Source organism: Oncorhynchus masou, chromosome 15 (genome assembly GCF_036934945.1).
Source record: "Oncorhynchus masou masou isolate Uvic2021 chromosome 15, UVic_Omas_1.1, whole genome shotgun sequence".
NCBI classification, from domain to species: domain Eukaryota; kingdom Metazoa; phylum Chordata; class Actinopteri; order Salmoniformes; family Salmonidae; genus Oncorhynchus; species Oncorhynchus masou.
Window position 1 is genome coordinate 11,718,952 of NC_088226.1, and position 22,909 is coordinate 11,741,860.

The following is a 22,909-nucleotide window of genomic DNA, read 5'->3' on the forward strand; positions in this document are numbered from 1 at the left end:
CATGGTATTTAACCAATAAAGAGAAGTCTAATTGTATTGTCATTAGCTAAATTGCCTGTATCATAAGTAAGAAATAGAAGCCTGTATTCAGAAATATGGAGAAGTTGACAGTAGAGATGCATTACCCCCAAATAGACTGGAATAGTGCAACTATAAAAATAAATATTAAATGGGTTCGACCTTACTAGCGCAGAATGAACATAGAGGTGAAATATCAATTCATTTGTTTAGAAATGTATTACAAGGATAAAAAATAATGTAATATCGTAGTAGGCTATTTCATATATCTTAGTAATATATTAATATCGTAGTTATATCTTACTAATATCTGACTATAGGCATACACAGAGATAGTTGAAAAATGTTTCTCAGACAAAGTAATTGAATCCCCAACAAGTGTGATTAATGTTCAATAGGTCTATATCTTCAGATAGTAGGCATATTACAACATGTATTTGCATGTGTTGAGAATTGTATATTTCCCCACTATTTGGGGCTAATTTTTGTTAATATTTCTAATAATGTAATAATTGGTATGTAACCTAATACTTAAATGGATGATTTTAGGACAGTGTATTATTGTAAAATTGCTTTTAAACATATATGGTAAACGGTAAAACTTCACATTATTATCTCAGTAAAATCTGTGACTTTTGGCTTATACAGCCCCTTACCATGACCCCACCCATCGCTGTCTTTAGGGAGGAGCGTCCTGATCCTTTTAAAAACGCTGCTCAAACGAAGACAAAGTGTATATGATTCGTTAGCCTCTGCGAAAGAAACTTCAACAGCTGGCAACATGGTTCAGTGGACAGACTTTGAGCGCGCCACCATTCAGAGCGTCTTCGAGAAGATGGACTACGATGACGTTGGGCCCGCGGCTCTTTCCAGGTAGTGCGTTTAAAACTGTGGTCTACAAATTATTGGAATTAGTCATGTTATTATATTGTTATTATATTATTATGCGCTTGTTATTATGATTTTCAAGGCGAAGTCGTATTTGAGACATGCGTGTAATTAACGCGTAATTGACATCTCCAAATGACACATTAATTGATTTCCGTAAGATATGTGTGTATGCAGATATCACGTTTGTGTAATTCTTAACGGTTTATTATTTCTACAGGTGTCTGGTTGTGTACCCCTGGACCCAGAGGTATTTCGGTAACTTTGGAAACCTGTACAACGCCGCTGCCATCCAGGGAAACCCAATGGTCGCCGCTCACGGAAAGACCGTCCTGCGCGGACTGGACCGGGCTGTCAAGAACATGGACGACATCAAGGCCACCTACGCAGAGCTGAGCGTGCTGCACTCCGAGAAATTGCGCGTGGATCCAGACAACTTCCGGGTAAATTGAAATGTTCTACTTCACACAAGGTACTTGCCTATCTATGGGGTGGCATAGATGGTGTGGCAGAATGCGTTTTCTTACTTGTCCATTTGCTCCTTTCTTTTGCAGCTGCTGGCTGACTGCCTTACTATTGTCGTTGCTGCGAGAATGGGTGCTGACTTCACCGCTGATGTCCAGCGCGCTTTCCAGAAGTTCCTGGCCATCGTGGTGAGCTCCCTGGGCAGACAGTACCACTAGAGCCCCTCCACTCAGAGACCGACGACCACCAGAGTACCAACAAGCGCTGATCATTTGTTTAGAGGCACCTGTTGTTCCTTCTACTAAAGCAAATAAAATCTTCCACAAATTAATATTGTTTTAATCTGTGCATTATTTTCTTTCATTAACATCAATATGGTGGCACATTATGAACTAAGTGTGCAAATATTTCAACCTTGTTAATCAGATTTTGATAATGTGCGATATACAAATATTTAGCAAATACCTCAAATATTTGCCAATTAACCACACTGACATGTTACATTAGCTGTGCATGAACTAACCAATGCAACTAATAAATACATCATTGTGTTTAATGGTGCAGAATTGATACAATGCGTTTAAATGATACCAGGACTGCAATGATTAATTCCTGATTAAACACACAATCATCTAACTCATAATAGTTCAAGTGAACTTTTCATAACAGATCTGGTATTTAATGTTAGGTTCATGTATTAGTGTGGCAAGAAATTGTTGAGTGATCGAGAGTTTAAACCTAGACTCCCAAGTTGCTTCAGTTGAAGTCAGAAGATTACATACACTTATGTTGGAGTCATTAAAACGCGTTTTTCAACCACTCCACAAATATCTTGTTAACAAACTATAGTTTTGGCAAGTCGGTTAGGACATCTACTTTGTGCAGGACACAAGTCATTTTCCCAACAATTATTTACAGACAGATTAGTTCACTTATAATTCACTGTATCACAATTCCAGTGGGTCAGAAGTTTACATACACTACGTTGACTGTGCCTTTAAACAGCTTGGAAAATTCCAGAAAAGTATGTCATGGCTTTAGAAGCTTCTGATAGGCTAATTGACATAATTTGAGTCAATTGGATGTGTACCTGTGGATATATTTCAAGGCCTACCTTCAAACTCAGTGCCTCTTTGCTTCACATCATGGGAAAATCAAAAGAAATCAGCCAAGACCTCAGAAACAAAAATGTAGACCTCTACAAGTCTGGTTCATTCTTGGGAGCAATTTCCAAATGCCTGAATGTACCGCATTCATCTGTACAAACAATAGTACGCAAGTATAAACACCATGGGACCATGCAGCCGTCATATAGTGTCACGTTCGTTATAAGGAACGAACCAAGGCATAGCGTGGAATGCGTACATTCTCTTATTTAAAAGAATGAACACCAAACTAACAAAATAACAATGAACCTGAAGCTATACAATATAGTGCAGACAGGCAACTACACATAGACAAGATCCCACAACAGAAAGTGGGAAACAGGACTGCCTAAATATGATCCCCAAAACCCTAGACATACAAAACCCTAGACATACAACACTATAGTACCTACCCTAGTCACACCCTGACCAAACCAAAATCTATAGAAAACAGAGATATCTAAGGTCAGGGCGTGACAGTACCCCCCCAAAAGGTGCGGACTCCTGGCCGCAAACCTGAACCTATAGGGGAGGGTCCAGGTGGGCATCTACCTTCGGTGGCGGCTCCGGTTCTTGATGCAGCCCCCCCTCCTTACGCTGAATCCTTCCGCTTTTGTGGAACCGGACCATGGATCATCTCCGGAGGCTCTGGACTGCGGATCATTGCCAGAGGCACTCCAGGGATCGTCACTGGAGACCCCGTACTGGGGATCGTCACTGGAGGCCCCGGACTGTAGCCTGTCGTTGGAGGTTCCGGACTGTGGCCTGTCGTTAGAGTTTCCGGACTGTGGCCCCTCGTGGGAGGTTCCGGACTGTGGCCTGTTGTTAGAGTTTCCGGACTGTGGCCCGTCGTTGGAGTTTCCGGACTGTGGCCCCTCGTGGGAGGTTCCGGACTGTGGCCCGTCGTTGGAGTCTCCGGACTGTGGCCTGTCGTAGGAGGTTCCGGACTGTGGCCTGTCGTAGGAGGTTCCGGACTGTGGCCCCTCGTGGGAGGTTCCGGACTGTGGCCTGTCGTTAGAGTTTCCGGACTGTGGCCCGTCGTTGGAGTTTCCGGACTGTGGCCTGTCGTAGGAGGTTCCGGACTGTGGCCTGTCGTAGGAGGTTCCGGACTGTGGCCCGTCGTATGAGGTTCCAGACTTTGGCCCGTCACCGGAAGCTCTGGACTGGGAACTGTCGCCGGAAGCTCTGGACTGTGGAGGCGCACTGGAGACCTGATGCGTGGGACCGGTATAGGTGGCACCGGGCTGATCCTAACTGACATAAGACAGAGAATTTTAAGTGGGATGTAAATCAATGAGTGTCGGTGTTCTTGATGTCGTCCATATTCTACACAGCTCGCTCGATGCCGTTCAGCACAGTGATGCCATGCCTGGCAACTGTTTTATTGTCCATGATAGCCGCTGCACTGTTTAAGTCTCCAAAGGTTCCAAAGTACCTCTGAGTCCATGGATATACAATAAGACACCTGGAAAATACAAATTATATTATAAGATACATAATATAAATTAATCAATTTCATTCAATGAATCCATATAAATATAGTTTTTAGGATGAAACCACAAAAACTATTACAGTGGCTAATGTTTGGTAGCTGCTGAGACAAAGTGTGCCCTCATCATCAGTACGATTTCTCTAAATGTTGGAGCTGTTCTTCAGCACCACCAAGTTCATCCTGACCATCGCTGTCTCTATGCTGCATCCTGACCGATTAGCGGAGCTGTCCTTTCAGCACAACATTTTCACAGTCTGAAGAGAATCCTTGTGATATCGTGTTATGGCCAAATGTTGACAAAGTATAAGCTTAAATTGTGACACAGGCTTTGACCCTACTGTCCAGCTCTAAAGTTTTGTGGACTGCTGTTTTCATTCTGTTGAGAATGGGAGTTCACTCATTGTCGTTGAATATCCATATCTCCAGGGGCCAGGGGTCTTCAAAATTGTCTTGCCCTGTCAAACCGGCGGCCCAAGGACCCCCATAGGAAGTTAGCGGGAAGAAAATCCACATCTTGTCTTATGATCAGGTGAATGATACACTATACTGTATATACAAAAGTACACTACATGGACAAAAGTATGTGGACACCCCATCAAATTAATGGGTTCAGCTATTTCAGCCACACCCGTTGCTGACAGGTGTTTGAAATCGAGCACACAGCCATGTAATCTCCATAGACAAACATTGGCAGTAGAATGGCCTTACTGAAGAGCTCAGTGACTTTCAAAGTGGCACAGTCATAGGATGCCACCTTTCCAACAAGTCAGTTTGTCAAATTTCTGCTCTGCTAAAGCTGCCCTGGTCAACTGTTAGTGCTGTTATTGTGAAGTGGAAAAGTCTAGTAGCAACAATGGCTCAGCCGCAAAGTGGTAGGCCACACAAGCTCAGAACGGGTCCGCCGAGTGCTGAAGCGCATTACGCATAAAAATCGTCTGTCCTTGGTTGCAACACTCACTCTGGAATTCCAAACTGCCTCTGGAAGCAACATCAGCACAATAACTATTTGTCAGGAGCTTCATGAAATGGATTTCCATTGCTGAGCAGCCGCACACAAGCCTAAGATCACCATGCACAATGCCAAGCTTCGTCTGGAGTGGTGTAACGCTTGCCAACTCTGGAGCAGAGCAGAGGAAACGCGTTCTCTGTAGTGATGAATCACGCTTCAACATCTGCCAGTCCGTCGGACTAATTTGGGTTTGGCAGATGCCAGGAGAACGCTACCTGTTCGATTGCATAGTGCCTACTGTAAAGTTTGGTGGAGGAGGAATGGGTCTGGGGCTGTTTTTCATGGTTTGGGCTAGGCCCCTTAGTTCCAGTGAAGGGAAATCTTAACGCAACAACATACATACCTTCTAGACAATTCTGTGCTTCCAACATTGGGGCAACAGTTTGGAGAAGGCCCTTTCCTGTTTCAGCATGACATTTCCCCCATGCACAAAGTGAGGTCCATACAGAAATGGTTTGTCGAGATCTGTGTGGAAGAACTCTGACCACAACCTCACTGAACACCTTTAGGATGAATTGGAATGCCGACTACGAGCCAGGCCTTATAGCCTAAATCAGTGCCTGACCTCACTAATGCTCTTGTTGCTGAATGGAAGCAATGTTCCAACATCAAGTGGAAAGCCTTCCCAGAAGAGTGGAGGCTGTTCTTGCAGCAAAGGGGGGACCAACTCTATATTAATGCCCATGATTTGGGAATGAGGTGTTCGATGAGCAGGTGGATACATACTTTTGGTCATGTAGTGTCAATGGCAAGGAGAAGTAATCAACATTTCAAAATGAATATATATTAATTTGGTAGATTGTTTTTAATTATGTTGACCTCCTCCGTTATAGGTGGAAGAGGAAGTGTAAACTCCAAACACATTTTCGCTAAAAACAGCTGTTTAGCTGGATAAACAAAGGAATGTCCAAGTCAAGAAAGCTTAACAGCAGCCAGCAGCACTTGCGGCACTAGCCTATTAGCAGGTCCTTTTTCAAAGCATAGGTCAGATTCCCCAGTGAGTGTTATTGAGCTCAATTATTAGGAGTTGAGAAATAAAGTTGACATAATAAAAAAAATATATGCTCCTCTTTTCTACTCTCGGTATGCCATTCAACATCCATTTATTCTGTTTTGCCAGCGATATTCATAACATTCTAAATAAAATAATAATAACAAATCCACTAAAAGAAAGAAGAAAATAACGGTTGAATAACCTTGCCATACGCCCATAACTTTTTTTTTATCTATACTTGGCTGTGTGCCATGAGTTGTAAACAACTAAGATGGCACGCTATGATAAGAGATAACCAACGGGTCTCTTTTGGAGGTGGTTTCTGGGCAGCAGCATTGTGCTTGGGCAGATCAGACAATACACAAAAAGGGCCCCGAAAGAGTGAGCTCTATTGAGTTGGTTGGCAACAAGTCAAGAAGTTGAAGCAACAATGAGTCTCTCCGCTAAGGACAAGGCAATTGTCAAGGCCTTTTTGGCAAGGTTGCCGGCAGGGCAGAGGATGTTGCCAACGAGGCGCTTTCCAGGTAATTACAATTATTGAATTATTAATACAAGTAATTGATCAATACAAGTATTTAAGACATTTGAATTACTCGTGAATGGTTGACAAGTCCTTACCATACACGTGCGTAAAAATGGAACTCGCACATGCACATCAAGTTAAAGAGTGAGGTCATATAGTACAACGATAAACATGCCACGCTTAACCGACGTATGTTTTCAACCTCCCAGGACGCTGCTGGTGTACCCCCAGACCAAGACATATATTTCTCCCACTGGAAGGACCTGAGCCTCGGCTCTGCCCCGGTCAGGAAGCATGGTGGGACCGTTATGGGAGGCGTCCTGGATGTCATTGAGAAGATTGACGACCTTAGTGCTGGTCTTTACACTCAGCGAGTTGCACGCCTTCATGTTGAGAGTGGATCCTGTCTACTTCAAGGTTAGTAAATAGTTAAAAATTCACTTGTTTTCTTTCTCACTAGTAGATTTTTTTCCATTAGCAACTGTCCAAGTTTGAATACTGTAATGGCTATGGATTTCAACTTTCAGAAACATACTCGTGAAATATGCTTCTAATAATGTTTCTGCTCTCTTTTCACATCCCCAGATCTTTAACCACAACATGCTGGTGACGCTGGCCATGACGTTCCCTGACGACTTCATCCCTGAGGTGCACGTGGCCACAGACACGTTTCTGGCCCAGCTGGCCCTGGCTCTGTCTGAGAAGTACCGTTAAGCAACGAGACAGATTTCCACTTTACAATCTTTATAGGGTACCAATTGAAATGAAAAGTTGCAATAAATGAATCCTACGGATCGAATCTGAAACGTTGTTGTCCTTGGTGATTAATCGTAGGCTATATGTGTTTTAATGTTTAGTTACTTATTTATTTAACTGATAGACCTAGATTATTGATATAATTATTGATGATTGAAATAATTACACAAATATATCCACTATCCACAAAGTTGAAAACTACTCCACTGTGGGTCCACATTGTTTTTTTCTTTCTTTTGTTCTACTGTATTATTGATTGTATGTTTTACTCCATGTGTAACTCTGTTTTGTTGTCTGTTCACACTGCTATGCTTTATCTTGGCCAGGTCGCAGTTGCAAATGAGAACTTGTTCTCAACTAGCCTACCTGGTTAAATAAAGGTGAAAAAAAATTGCCATTGATAGTAATAGCAATTTACTTTAGTAATAGGTAACCACCACCTTCATTATCACATTATCATCATCATGATCATCATTATCATTATTAGGCTACCATTATTGTATCACAATCATTATGACTGTACGTTGTTGTTTTTATCGCACTGCTTTGCTTTATCTTGGCCAGGTCACAGTTGTAAATGAGAACTTGTTTTCCACTAGCCTACCTGGTTAAATAAAGGTGAAATAAAAATGAAATAAAATATATGATATGACCTTACATCCTTATATGATATATGTCATTACTGTTTGTCTTCTGGAGACCTGCATTACCAGTATTTAGACCAGGTTATTATTTCATGAAATAATCAATAAGCCAGAAGCACTGTTCTTGGATCAGATTTCTAGTCATCAGAGATGACTACAATAGGTCATTTATTAGGTTAGTTTGCACCATTTAATATTATACAACTTCATACACCAATCATTATTTAAATAATTGCTCAAACGTGCACTTGCTTGAAAAAACATAGGCACACACATCTTGATATCGTAATTTTAAGTAAAAAAATGGTATTGTGAATGAAAACACGCTTTATCATCAAAAAATGTAGATTAATAAAAGGAAAATAAATTATTTAAAAAAATAAAATAAAAGGCAGGCAACAGATTTTCTTTATCAGCTTTTGGCAGAGCTTTTTTCTTAATTTGACTTTCTGAAAACCAAAGTGTTAATTATTTGTCTATACATCGGCAGTCACGGGGTTATTACACTGTCCATGTTTCCACCAACGCCACTTAAATAATTTCAAATATGAATTGGTAATAAATAATGATGATAATTAATGAATGAGCAAAAAAGGCACATGAGAAATATCGTAGGCTATGAATGGGCTGGCGTGGTACTGCAATGAATTTCTACAACCATTGTTAACCCAGCCCACTCAAAACAGCTAGACCAATAGTTGGCTTTTGGTGTGGAGACAAAACGCGTATATAAGCTGTCCCTTCAGTAGCATGAACAGTACATATCATCTTGAGTGATACATCACAAACGTCAATATGGTTCAGTGGACAGACTTCGAGCGCAAAACAATCCAGAGCATCTTCGAGAAGATGGACTACGATGACGTGGGCCCCGCGGCTCTTTCCAGGTCTTTGCTCTTTGTCATACCTCCTTAAAAATAGGCCTACATTTACATTTGACCTCGTGCATATAATATGATTAATGCAGTCACTCATAATCCCATTATTCACTTACAGGTGTCTGGTCGTGTACCCCTGGACCCAGAGGTATTTCGGTAACTTCGGAAACCTGTACAACGCCGCTGCCATCCAGGGAAACCCAATGGTCGCCGCTCACGGAAAGACCGTCCTGCGCGGACTGGACCGGGCTGTCAAGAACATGGACGACATCAAGGCCACCTACGCAGAGCTGAGCGTGCTGCACTCCGAGAAATTGCGCGTGGATCCAGACAACTTCCGGGTAAATTAGTTATACTTTTATACTTCACACGGTCATATTCTACTCTCAATAGTGTGCCAGAATGCATTTTTATACATGTCAATTATTTTTTTTATTTTGCAGCTGCTGGCTGACTGCTTGACTATTGTCGTTGCTGCAAGAATGGGTGCTGACTTCACCGCTGACGTCCAGGGTGCTTTCCAGAAGTTCCTTGCCGTCGTGGTGAGCTCCCTGGGCAGACAGTACCACTAGAGCGTTCGTTGCTTGCATCAACAGAAATAGAGCAACATCTAGCGTCCTGCAGTGCATGTATCATAAATGTATCGATTCTAAAGGGAAAATAAAGTGCTAAATCGAAAATATATTTGTTATCGCTTTCATTGTGTTCTTTTGTCAACATGTATGGCCTACATTAACATATATTTTAAACAAATGAAAGGTCCACGTCAATAGGCCTACATCTTTTTTTGTGGTTTATGTAAGTCTAGAAGTTGTGCAGCTTATTTCTACTGGTACGCCTCCAATCAAATCAAATGTATTTATAAAGCCCTTCTTACATCAGCTGATATCTCAAAGTACAGAAACCCAGCCTAAAACCCCAAACAGCAAGCAATGCAGGTGTAGAAGCACAGTGGCTAGGAAAAATTCCCTAGAAAGACCAGAACCTAGGAAGAAACCTAGAGAGGAACCAGGCTGGGTCGAAAACACTCAATTCTCTGTCCAACCAAAAGCACGAAAATTGTCCTAAAATACATTTCACACATATTAACTATTATAACATACACGAGGGGTAAATTCCATAAATAGCGTTAGAATGACAACCCTATTAATGATGTAGGCTACAGCAGCCGAGAGGTAGGTAAATTGTGGTTTCTTCCCTGTCCTCTCTCTGGCTAATGATGAATAACTGTAGGCTACATGTGTGCTGGGGAGGCCGGTTGGAGTCTTGGAGCATCAGAATTTATATAAAATGAAAAAAATCGAAATTAACTGTGTCTGCATTGATGTTCATAAAACTCCACCGACCTGCTATTACGCATTGGAATCCAGAACGATATCTGAACACTTGGTCACAGCAATGCCGAGGACACCCAAACCAGAGTGGCCACCGCAATGCCCAAGTGCCTGACCCTCCCTGGAAGTTGCCGTAGCCCTGCTTAAGATATTTAGCCTGTGTTGGCTATTGGTTTAGACCCAGGACATGGGGTGACGCAGGGCATGGGGTGACGCACAATTGGCACAGCGTCGTCCGGGTTAGGGGAGGGTTTGACTGGGGTAGGCCGTCATTGTAAAATAAGAATTTGTTATTAACTGACTTGCCTAGTTAAATAAAGGTTAAATGTTCTAGCTTGGTAGGCTATGTCGTGGTGGGAAAATTGAAATGTATATTGGGCCAAGTTGGAACTGCATTTCGATCATAGTTTATTGAGATGCATAAATACACCACATGTAAAGGATTTCCTCCTCTTCGTCTGAGTAGGAGTAAGGATCGGACCAAAGCACAGAATAAAGAATAAAAGAACAGAACTATGGTCAGAACGTGACACCACAGCAAAAGCATGACTTTATGGCTGTTTTAAAACGAATTTCCTGCAATTCTACGTAATAATGATTTATATGCGCTATTTGATCAATTAATTTATTGATTAAATCTTTGCAAATAAATCATATGAATTGATTATTTACCCCTCTGTTTTATTTTATTCTGTAATAGGGTATATTGTAACCATGTGTTCAAGCTTATCAAATCAAAGTTGATTTAGCGCTGTCCTTTTGGAACCATGAAGGGCAGCGCCAATCTTTTACAATAACACTCATCAAGATATGTTGCTTACGCCTAATAGTCTTACTCATCACGTATTATTATTATTACAAATAGAAGATTATCACTTCTCACAATGGTGCTCGTTTAGTAAAGTTAGATCAAAGCTGAATCAAGATCCCATAACGATTAATTATTATTTTACATAACATAACCAAATATAATAGCATAGCATAGCATAATAGGTCTATAGGCTAATGTTATTGTTCCACCAAAAACACCTCATCATTTCTAATGAGATTTTAGAATGGTTAGCTGAAGCTGAATAGTACAAACAAAACTAAACAAAAAGTATCATGCGCCAAAACTCAACGGGATATATGCTTTGATTGAAACAAAATACAAGAAAGGCTTTGGGTCTGTCAACACCATCTGCTCTAAACAGTCATTCAACAACATCGAAATATATAGACTATTTCCATGAAACGAATTAAGACCTATCAAATTATTGGAATAAAGACGCAGTTTTGCCGGTAATAACTATCATCCACGATAGACAGTGATGATGGCCTATTTTGAAATGAGGTAACTTAGTGTTTGAGGGAATTACAAATATAAAATGTTCTTGAGACAACATGTGTGGGCATAAGCAGACGTTGCAATTGGAAGATGCATGTTATAACAAACCTGGCTGTTTTCGCCACACAATTGTTTACATTGCAAAATCCGCTTTCCCTTTAAATAAAAACGATCAAGATAAACAGTTGTTGATGACGGTTTTTTATTCCATGATTCACATCATATAACATGTGCACATTTATGATCAACACAGAAAACCGAGAAGATTTATCTTCTCGCCTTTTAACGATACTTCTCGGAAAGCGCCAGGGCCAACTTGGCGAGGAACTTGTCCACAGACACGTGCACCTCAGGGGTAAAGTCGTCAGGGAACAGCATGGCCAGCACCACCAGGATGTTGTGGTTGATGATCTGTAGATGTAGAGGGAATAGAGATATTATTATCAAGCGTTTTAGGCCTAGTCCATATGCAAAATATAGTGTTTCTGAAGAGTCAATTGGAACCTTCGCAAAATACATACATAGGACTCAAATTTGGACACGGTTGCCGCTGTGATATTTTGAGAAAGGGTGAATCGTTTTATTGATTCGGTAAGTTATTTAGTCACCTTGAAGTTGGCGGGATCCACACGCAGCGTGAAGGCGTGAAGCTCGCTGAGGGTCAGAAGACCACTGGCCAGGTCGTCGATCTTGGTCACCGCTTCTAGGACGCCTCCCATGACGGTCAGACCGTGCTTCTTGACGGGAGCAGAGCCGGGGCTCAGGTCCGTCCAGTGGGAGAAGTAGGTCTTGGTCTGGGGGTACACCACCAGGGTCCTGGAAATAAAAACATGTGATTGTGTATTATGATTTAACGTGCGTAAATGCACCGCATAACTCTGTTACAGAACAATCTGTTCAATATATAAAGATGCCGTTACCTAGAGAGAGCCTCATTTCCGATGTCCTCTGCTTTGCCAGACACCTTTCCAAAAAAGGCTGTCACGATCTGTTTGTCCTTGGCTGTGAGACTCATTCTAGCGGTTTCTAGGACACAATATATTGCTGGTGCCATAAGAGTGGACACTGGGAGTATTTATATGGTCTCTAAAGATCTCTTTGGCTTAGCTCCACCTTCAACTGGAAGTCATTGGATGTGCACAATGTAGAGTTTGGTGATAGCCATCAGTTATGTACCATCAATATATTGCTATTGTATTATGATCAATCACAAATGTTACCCTTTAGGCACGGATATACAGTATGTGTAAGTGTCATGTGCTGGAAAACGGAACAATCATGCTTCAAATTGTCATGAATCTAAAGGCTACATAATGCATGATGCAACAATGTCTTTTATTTAAACTTCTTATAATATAATGAATACTGTAAAGCTGGACGTTTTATGTACAATGAATGGTCTTTGGAATATGTCTGATTGCTATTATTTTGGCTATTTCGGCGTTAATTTGTATTATTGACTCTTTCATTGATTAATTCGTTTATGTAATCATTAATTCATTAATTGGATAAAACATTCATTCATTCATTCAGTAAATAGGCCCACTCCAATGACCAAAATGTACTTCTCATTCATCTGACCCTGTTTTGTCAAGGGTGGTACCAAACAAATGATAATGGACATCTCGTTGGCAAAGGTTGAGTACCAAGATTGCTTTCTTATCTCTGCAACAGCAAGGCAACACTTTTGTTCACCCCTTCCGGCAAGGTGTGTTGAAGGTTGATTTACATTTTCTCAGTAGGTCAGTAGTTACGGTTAGGCCAGGTCTGTCGTTCAAGTCACATGCTGCTGAATATCTATGGTCCTTACCACGTCGTGCGATGTCACTCAGATTTCCCTAAAAATAGGTAAATGCATGTGTGTGCCTTGCATGAGGGTATATCCGGCATAGGCATTGTTCACCAATATCTAGCCTGATGTCGTAGTAGCAGCTTATAAGGAGCATGTCGCCATTTGTTAGGTGCGTGGACAAAATCGGAGTAATACGTTTTGTCAAGAATAATATTGATTGATTGGATAAGCTAATACACCTTGCTTGATACGTGTATAATTGAAGTATATCTCACTTGCTTTTCAAAGTCTTTGTATTTTATTTATATCCAAAAGGAGTAGGCAAGAGAACGGTCGTGGACAAGCAAAAGGTCAAAACCAGTCCAAGAGTTAAGAGTGGCAGACAGGTTCGAAGTCAGGCAGGCAGAAGGGTCAGGCTGGCGGGTATGGAGTCCAGAAAAACAGGCAAGGGTCAAAACCAGGAAGACTAGAAAAAGAGAATAGAAATCAGGACGCTGGTTGACTTGAAAACATACAAGAAGAACTGGCACAGAGAGACAGGAAACACAGGGATAAATACACTGGGGAAAATAAGCGACACCTGGAGGGGGTGGAGACAATCACAAGAACAGGTGAGACAGATCAGGGCGTGACAGTTGTAGAATAATAGTGAAGACATCAAAGCTATGAAATAACATGAATGGAATCATGTAGTAACCAAAAAAGGGTTAAACAAATCAACAGACATCTCAACATCAACTGTTGTCGAACTGTTGCAACTGTTGCGTGAATCAGGCCTTCATGGTCACATTGCTGCAAGGAAACCACTACTTAAGGACACCAATAAGAAGAAGAGACATGATTGGGCCAGGAAACACGAGCAATGGACATTAGACCGTGGAAATCTGTCCTTTTGTCTGATGAGTCAAAATGTGAGATTTTTGGTTCCATCCGCCATTTCTTTGTGAGACTTGTGGTTCCCACTGTGAAGTATGGAGGAGGTGTGATGGTGTGGGGGTGCTTTCCTGGTAACACTGTCAGTGATTTATTTAGAATTCAAGGCATGCTTAACCAGCACGGCTACCACTGCATTCTGCAGCGATACTCCATCCCATCTGGTTTGCGCTTAGTGGGACTATCATTTGTTTTTCAAAAGGACAATGACTCAACACACCTCCAGGCTGTGTAAGGGCTATTTGACCAAGAAGGAGAGTGATGGAGTGCTGCATCAGATGACCTGGCCACCACAATCACACAACCGCAAACCAATTGAGATGGTTTGGGATGAGTTGGATTGCAGAGTGAAGGAAAAGCAGCCAGCATATGTGAGAACTACTTCAAGACTGTTGGAAAAGCATTCCAGGTGAAGCTGGTTGAGAGAATGCCAAGAGTGTTGAAACCTGTCATCAAGGCAAACGGTGGCTCTTTGAAGAATCTAAAATCTAAAATATATTTTGATTTGCTTAATAACACTTTTTGCTACATGATTCCATGTGTATTATTTCATAGTTTTGATGTAGAAAATAGTACAAATAAAGAAAAACCCTTGAAAAACCCTAGGTGTGTCCAAACTTTTGACTGATACTGTATATGCAAATTCCGCCTACCTGAGGCAAATAAAAGTTAACCTGGGCAACATATTTTCTGATAGACTACGTTACTTTTCCTAATGAAGTGTATTAGAAAAGAAGGAACGTTTCGATATAATTACTATAACATAATACTGATGAATATATTGATTATTCAGTTGATTAGAATTCGTTGCTGCATGTGATATTTGACCAAATATACTCTCTCTCGTGACCCCAGAGTCAAAGAGAGGTTTCTCAATCTCACTTAGGCCAAAGGCATATGAGTTCAAGCAGGCTTGGCTACATTTTCTAATGGCTCCTATTTTACTGCCCCCTCAAACAGAATGAAGTGAAGAGCATGGACCTGTGCTCAACAATATATTTTATTATTCATACAAAATGTCCTCTATAATAATAATATATATGTGTATTCCACTATAGAACATGTCTTTAGTTGTACTGTCTGCCTAGCGCAGAGATGACCACGGTCAGGAACTTCTGCCAGGCCGCTTGGACGTCTGGCGTGAAGCCGCGCCTCATCTGGGAGGCCAGAACAACGGTGAGGCAGTCGCCCAGCAGCTGGGAGAAGGAAACGATTAAAACGTTAGTCATTTAATTGCAATAGCAGTATCCTCTTGGATGTAAATCAATGAGGTAAAACGTATTGTTAATTTGTTTTAGGCACGCCATAAGTACTCATATTATACATGTCTTTTCAACTCCAAAATCTTACCCTGAAGTTGTCGGGATCCACATGAAGTTTTTTCAGAGTGCAGAACGCTCAGCTTGGCGTCGGTGTTCTTGATGTATATACACAGCTCGCTCGATGCCGTTCAGCACAGTGATGCCATGCCTGGCAACTGTTTTATTGTCCATGATAGCCGCTGCGCTGTCTAAGTCTCCAAAGGTTCCAAAGTACCTCTGAGTCCATGGATATACAATAAGACACCTGGAAAATACAAATTACATTAAACTATACATCATATACATTAATCAATTTCATTCAATGAATACATAGAATTGAGCACACATCTAAAACAAGACTAGAACAGCCAAATGATATATTATTAATATATTTTATTTCCGTGCATTATTATATGCCGACCATCTCAAAGCAAGGGGTTTAACCCCTTTGACCTTGATTTTTCCCTCGGTCTCTATGATGAGCTTCCGCTTTTCAACTATCCAGTCAACCATGTTGATCTGTGAGATCTGTCTGTCCGGCACTGGGGCGTTTTCATTTCTGTTGAATCCCTCTGACCCAGTGGACGAATCAAACTTGGAGGATTCATGCCAAAAACGACATCAAATGTCCATAAAAAGTTAATGGTAATCTATCATTCCTTGCCAACCAGCTGGTCTTATCGACCAACACCATATAGTCATAGTTCTGCCAAATGCCTAAACGGCAACTGAGGTCGACTTATGGAAAATTTTCACACCGGCAATATGTTTCTCATTTGTTAGTACCTTATAAAAGCACCATCAAGACGTTTAAAAAAACTTTTATTTAACTAGACAAGTCAGTTAAGAACAAATTCGTATTTACAATCACGACCTACCCCGGCTAAACCCAGACGATGCTGGGCCAATTGTGCGCCGCCCTATAGGACACCCAATCCCGGCCAGATGTGATACAGCCTGTAGATAACAGTAGTTTTCTATTTTTCAGTGCTAGCTTTGTGAATTACTATAACAAAGACTGGAAATTACCACCAGTCACTGCAAAATGTGGTAGACAGCAAGAATGTGGGAGAACGAAAGAAGTTGATTTTTTTGAAAGGGACCGAGCTAAAGGGCTGTTTATCAGTGAAGTATAGGCTCACGTTTTATCTTGCCATTCTGAATGAGTTCCACCCTAAAAGCTCCAATTGGTTGCCTTGTTCTGATTAGAAACACCCTTTTCTTGGCAACAACCATCTCCATACGTTGAATGTATTGGGCAACATGGTATTAACTGATAAGTAAATCATTTTTTTATATGAATTAATTGCGGGGTCAGGATTAGAAATACATGTATTCGCTTTAGTCAATCTAAATCAGTCTCGCTCATATAAAATCATACAAAATTATTATTCAAATGATTACCCTTTGTTTACGATAATTATGCATCAAATAAATAAGTCATATACCAAATGAAACCTTTTTTGCACTTCCCGGTCACTTTATTTACAAATCTCCGCTAAACATAGAATCAATGTGTTTAGGCTATCTGTCTGACTGTGACTGCCGATAACCACAGAACGAAGTCGACAAAAAATAAAAAGTATTTGCAATTGTTACAAACAAGTGAAGGATAAAACCGAGATGACTGCATTGAAAGATACATATGCTACATGGGCCTATGTAGGCTATTTAAATCATATTGAAATCAATTTCATGTTCAGTTAATTGTGTTATATTTTGCAACTAGGTCATTTTTGTCTCAATGTGTTTCATGATGTGTGACAACATGTGAGCAATGGTGATCCAATATGTAATTTAGTGCATTATTATTGGGAAAGCATAGGCTAATAATCCGCCCCAATAGCCTACTTGCAGCCATAGGTCGCAATTTCTCTCTAGGTGCTGATCCGTCGTCAGTATTCTTGTGGAATAATTCTTATGTTAAGGTGAGAGAAAGCTGATCTGAGAGCAGCGCTGCTTTTCTTTGGATTATATCAGTATCGACGCACTTAGCGAACATTCTCTTTATGTGCTTGTTTGGGAAACAACAAACTCTAATAAAGTTGGCTCGTAAATAAGGATGCATCTGGTAGGATCATCGTAATGCTTAAATAACATCGCACCTGGGAAACGAGGCCCATCCCCGTACATCTCAATGTGTAAGTGTCTTGAACAAGTTAAATCTTACGTTTAAAAACGAGTTATTTGTGTTTCAACTTCTTATCTATGAAAATTGGCAATACTCCAATTTCAACAAAAAATGGAATACGTTCAAGTTGGCACGTATCTTGGAGGTGGGTCTGGGGTCTGCCATGTAGCTTGTTTAATATAAAAACCTTTGTTTGTAACAGCTCATCGCTGAACTTTTAATTCAGTATCCTCTCTAAAGACGACAATGAGTCTCATCGCTAAGGACAAGGCCGTGGTCAGGGCCTTCTGGGCTCCAGGTGTCCGGCAAGGCTGAGGACGTCGGATGCGATGCTCTTTCTAGGTAATGGAATTATCCAAATGCTATATTGTTGTTTTAGAATATACAATTTGGTGTCAGCTAGCCTTAAATCTCGACATGTATTTTTCCACCCGTGCAGAATGCTGGTGGTGTACCCCCAGACCAAGGCATACTTCTCCCACTGGCCGGACCTGAGCCCCGGTTCTGCCCCGGTTCTGCCCCGGTCAGGAAGCATGGTAAGACTATCAAGATCGACGACCTCACGGCAGGTCTCCTCACCCTCAGCGAGCTGCACGCCTTCCAGCTGTGTATAGATCCAGCCAACTTCAAGGTGAGTACAGTATAATATTTATTTACATTTCAGTAGGCTACGTTTTTCAGTAGAATAGACAACGTATGCTAAAATACCCTACATTAAAGATGCATACGAACTTATTTCCATTTATTTCCTCTTGTAGATCCTGTCCCACAACATATTGGTGGTGCTGGCCATTTTGTTCCCCGCTGACTTCACCCCAGGGGTTCATGTGTCCGTGGACAAGTTCCTGGCCGCACTGGCCATGGCTCTGGCCGAAAAGTACAGATAAACTACGGGGCATCATCAGACCAGACATATGGCAGCATGTGCTCAATGCTCTGTCTTGTTCTAAATTAGAAATAAATGTTCAAACGCACATAACCATGTTATCTGGTCTTTACTTTGCTTTTTAATGAGTCGTGTTGTAGCGTCTAGATTTAATATGATGAAATACGTCTAGACTTGATATGATGAAATACGTTGCTATTTGAAATACCTTGCTGAAATAACTATTTCTCAAAATCTTGACGAAATGCAAAAACGTATTCATATAGAAAACTGAGACAATGCAAAACATTGCCGCATGTCCATGAGCAGGCCTCTAAGAAGCTTGCAGTAAAGGTTTCGTAGGTAGTCTAAAAATATTAAAGGGGGAACGAGGAACTCTAAGTACAAATACCGGCAGTAGCCCATAGATTAATCAAATAGCCCTCCTCGACCTTGCTATTGAAAATCAAGATTGGAACAAACAATTTGACATACAAACAAATCAAATCAAATGTTATTTGTCACATAAACATGTTTAGCAGATGTTATTTCGGGTGTAGCGAAATGCTTGTAAACAACATCGGGAAAGGATTTGATCGACTACCAACATATTATTTGTAAACATTATGTATAGATTATAATCTGAGATTATCTATATAACTGAAACGTAAAACATAACCTAATGATTCTGATTGGCTGATCATGCTATATTTGTAACATATTATTAATTTATTTGTATTACACAATGTGGTTCAGTCTCCATAAAATGTCAACAGTTAAATGTCAAATTTTACACTATTTAAAATGAAATACACAGTATATCTTGTTAAATGTCTTAGAAATATTGGTTGATTAATTAATTGATTCATCAGTCTACTATTAATGAGAAGTTAGCAGTAAAAGTTTAATAAGTAAAATAAAAAAAATCGAGAAGGGGAACAAAGTTGTAATAGTAGAATAATCAAATGGCTCGCTTAGAACTTGCTACTGATCAACAATATTGAACAAACTATTTGACATAGGACCACATAAACAAAAACAATTTGACATACAAAAATAACATATGTTAGATAATTAGGCTAATTAAGGCTTCATATAAATATATATATCATGAATTGATTAATATTATTTATTCATTACATTTCCTATACACATAAAAACGTAAATATAACGTGTAAACATAACCTAATGGTTTTGCTGATCATGCTATAATTGTAACATATTGTTAATGCATTTTTGTAAACCAATGGGGTTTAGTTGTCATAAAATGTGAAAAGTTACATGTTGCATTTATAGATGATGTAAAATGAAATACACAGACAGTATAACTTGTTAAATTTCTTAAGAATATTGGTTGATTAATTCATTGATTTAATAATCTTGTCACGTTCTGACCTTTATTTTCCTTTGTTTTGTCTTTAGTATGGTCAGGGCGTGAGTTGGGGTGGTCAGTCAGTCTATGTTTTGTGTTTCTATGTTTAGGTTTCTGTTTCGGCCTAGTATTCTTCTCAATCAGAGGCAGGTGTCGTTAGTTGTCTCTGATTGAGAATCATACTTAGGTAGCCTGGGTTTCACTGTTGGTTTGTGGGTGTTTGTTTCCTGTGTCAGTGTTTGTGCCACACGGGACTGTTTCGGTTTGGTTATTTCACATATTAGTTTATTGTTTTTGTATTCCATAGTGTTCAGTGCTTTTCTTATTAAAATCGTCATGAACAGTTACCACGCCGCATCTTGGTCCGATCCTTACTCCTCTTCAGACGAAGAGGAGGAAATCTGCCGTTACAAATCTGTAATCTAATGACTTTAATAGATTCCTATCTGAACACTTTAGGAGGTGCGTCTAATAAATGTATTTTATAAGGTTCTATTGACCAACTGACGTATTATTATTCATTAAAAAATGTTTATAGCATTTTGATCTGGTTAATACTCTCGACCATTCAACAATTCCTAGCCACGCTAATACATCAACCAAGATCTGTTCTGAAAAGTTATGTTGAACCTTTATGAATGACGATTGTGTGTAATTAAAAAGGAATTTATCATTGCAGCGCTGCTCTTATTTGATTCAATGTTTCAATGCTGCATCTCTGGACACACGTTTGTCTTCATTATATGGGTCGCTCATGCACAGCTAATGTAACATGTCAGTGTTGTTAATTGCAAAAAAAGATTTGTTGTTATTTGCTAAATATTTGTATATAAGGTTATTATAAGGTTATTGCGATATTCACACCCACAGTCAATCATATTACCATATTAGGCCTATTAGTTTGCTATATGTGCCACCATATTGATGTTCATGCAAGAAAAAAAGGCACAGATGAAAATATTATTTTGCTGATTTTATTTGCTTTAGTAGAAGGAACAACATGTGCCTCTAAACAAATGATCAGCGCTTGTTGGTACTCTGGTGGTCGTCCGTCTCTGAGTGGAGGGGCTCTAGTGGTACTGTCTGCCCAGGGAGCTCACCACGACGGCCAGGAACTTCTGGAAAGCGCGCTGGACATCAGCGGTGAAGTCAGCACCCATTCTCGCAGCAACGACAATAGTAAGGCAGTCAGCCAGCAGCTGCAAAAGAAAGAAGCAAATGGACAAGTAAGAAAACGCATTCTGCCCCACCATCTATGCCACCCCATAGATAGGTAAGTACCTTGTGTGAAGTAGAACATTTCAATTTACCCGGAAGTTGTCTGGATCCACGCGCAATTTCTCGGAGTGCAGCACGCTCAGCTCTGCGTAGGTGGCCTTGATGTCGTCCATGTTCTTGACAGCCCGGTCCAGTCCGCGCAGGACGGTCTTTCCGTGAGCGGCGACCATTGGGTTTCCCTGGATGGCAGCGGCGTTGTACAGGTTTCCAAAGTTACCGAAATACCTCTGGGTCCAGGGGTACACAACCAGACACCTGTAGAAATAATAAACCGTTAAGAATTACACAAACGTGATATCTGCATACACACATATCTTACGAAAATCAATTAATGTGTCAATTGGAGATGTCAATTACGCGTTAATTACACGCATGTCTCAAATACGACTTCGCCTTGAAAATCATAACAACAAGCCCATAATAATATAATAACAGAATAATAACATGACTAATTCCAATAATTTGTAGACCACAGTTTTAAACGCACTACCTGGAAAGAGCCGCGGGCCCAACGTCATCGTAGTCCATCTTCTCGAAGACGCTCTGAATGGTGGCGCGCTCAAAGTCTGTCCACTGAACCATGTTGCTAGCTGTTGAAGTTTCTTTCGCGGAGGCAAACGAATCATTTACACTTTGTCTTCGCTTGAGCAGCGTTTTTAAAAGGATCAGGACGCTCCTCCCTAAAGACAGCGATGGGTGGGGTCATGGTAAGGGGCTGTATAAGCCAAAAGTCACAGATTTTACTGAGATAATAATGTGAAGTTTTACTGTTTACCATATATGTTTAAAAGCAATTTTACAATAATACACTGTCCTAAAATCCATGATGAAATCATTCATTTAAGTATTAGGTTGCATACCAATTATTACATTATTAGAAATATTAACAAAAATAAGCCCCAAATAGTGGGGAAATATACCATTCTCAACACATGCAAATACATGTGTAATATGCCTACTATCTGAAGATATAGACCTATTGAACATTAATCACACTTGTTGGGGATTCAATTACTTTGTCTGAGAAACATTTTTCAACTATCTCTGTGTATGCATATAGTCAGATATTAGTAAGATATAACTACGATATTAATATATTACTAAGATATATGAAATAGCCTACTACGATATTACATCATTTTTATCATTGTAATACATTTCTAAACAAATGAATTGATATTTCACCTCTATGTTCATTCTGCGCTAGTAAGGTCGGACCCATTTAATATGTATTTTTATAGTTGCACTATTCCAGTCTATTTGGGGGTAATGCATCTCTACTGTCAACTTTTCGATATTTCTGAATACAGGCTTCTATTTCTTACTTATGATACAGGCAATTTACCTATTGAAAATACAATTAGACTTCTCTTTATTGGTTAAATACCATAAAGCCAGAGTGATAAATAAATAAATAAACGAATATTGAATTATTTTGTACTGAAATAAAATATGGCAATTACCGACTCCCTTGTGAAAACTACCAGCATTAAAAAACCTCTCAACACATCTCCAATACTAAAAACTTCGTTTACTTCAATGACTGTCTTAATCATGTATATATATGTTTTTATCCATCTCTACCCTGTGTGTTTTATGTTTGATATTGTGTGCTGCTCAGAAGGTGCTTACAATGTCTTTGTAAGTATTGTATGGAGGATTGTATCCAACTTGTGTTTTTGTCCAGTAAAATAAGCAGAAATGTAATAACTTGAGAGGGATTGTGCCTATTGAACATTAACAAAAGGCATGTTGTATCTTGTT

The 22,909-nt window shown here is 40.1% G+C and overlaps 4 protein-coding genes and 3 pseudogenes across 4 annotated transcripts; 4 read left to right on the forward strand and 3 right to left on the reverse strand.

Annotated features, from left to right (window-relative positions):
* The first annotated feature begins 799 nt into the window (after positions 1–799).
* On the forward strand, positions 800–1,647 carry LOC135555616 (hemoglobin subunit beta-like). The gene is made up of 3 exons (XM_064988222.1): positions 800–891; positions 1,127–1,349; positions 1,461–1,647. Exons 1-3 carry the CDS (start codon positions 800–802, stop codon positions 1,587–1,589), a joined length of 444 nt encoding a protein of 147 aa, XP_064844294.1. The 3' UTR covers positions 1,590–1,647.
* A 4,794-nt stretch (positions 1,648–6,441) lies between these two features.
* LOC135555621 (hemoglobin subunit alpha-1-like) lies at positions 6,442–7,248 on the forward strand (annotated as a pseudogene).
* Positions 7,249–8,729: 1,481 nt separating this feature from the next.
* Positions 8,730–9,384, forward strand: LOC135555618 (hemoglobin subunit beta-like). The gene is made up of 3 exons (XM_064988223.1): positions 8,730–8,821; positions 8,931–9,153; positions 9,256–9,384. Exons 1-3 carry the CDS (start codon positions 8,730–8,732, stop codon positions 9,382–9,384), a joined length of 444 nt encoding a protein of 147 aa, XP_064844295.1.
* Positions 9,385–11,755: 2,371 nt separating this feature from the next.
* On the reverse strand, positions 11,756–12,488 carry LOC135555619 (hemoglobin embryonic subunit alpha-like). The gene is made up of 3 exons (XM_064988224.1): positions 12,394–12,488; positions 12,082–12,289; positions 11,756–11,884 (listed from the first exon to the last, which is right to left on the reverse strand). The coding sequence occupies exons 1-3, from the start codon at positions 12,486–12,488 to the stop codon at positions 11,756–11,758; spliced, it is 432 nt and encodes a 143-aa protein (XP_064844296.1).
* A 2,777-nt stretch (positions 12,489–15,265) lies between these two features.
* Positions 15,266–16,012, reverse strand: LOC135555250 (hemoglobin subunit beta-1-like; annotated as a pseudogene).
* A 1,864-nt stretch (positions 16,013–17,876) lies between these two features.
* Positions 17,877–18,517, forward strand: LOC135554981 (hemoglobin embryonic subunit alpha-like; annotated as a pseudogene).
* Positions 18,518–20,937: 2,420 nt separating this feature from the next.
* Positions 20,938–21,727, reverse strand: LOC135555622 (hemoglobin subunit beta-like). Its single transcript, XM_064988227.1, has 3 exons — positions 21,636–21,727; positions 21,178–21,400; positions 20,938–21,066 (listed from the first exon to the last, which is right to left on the reverse strand). The coding sequence occupies exons 1-3, from the start codon at positions 21,725–21,727 to the stop codon at positions 20,938–20,940; spliced, it is 444 nt and encodes a 147-aa protein (XP_064844299.1).
* Between the last annotated feature and the right edge of the window lie 1,182 nt (positions 21,728–22,909).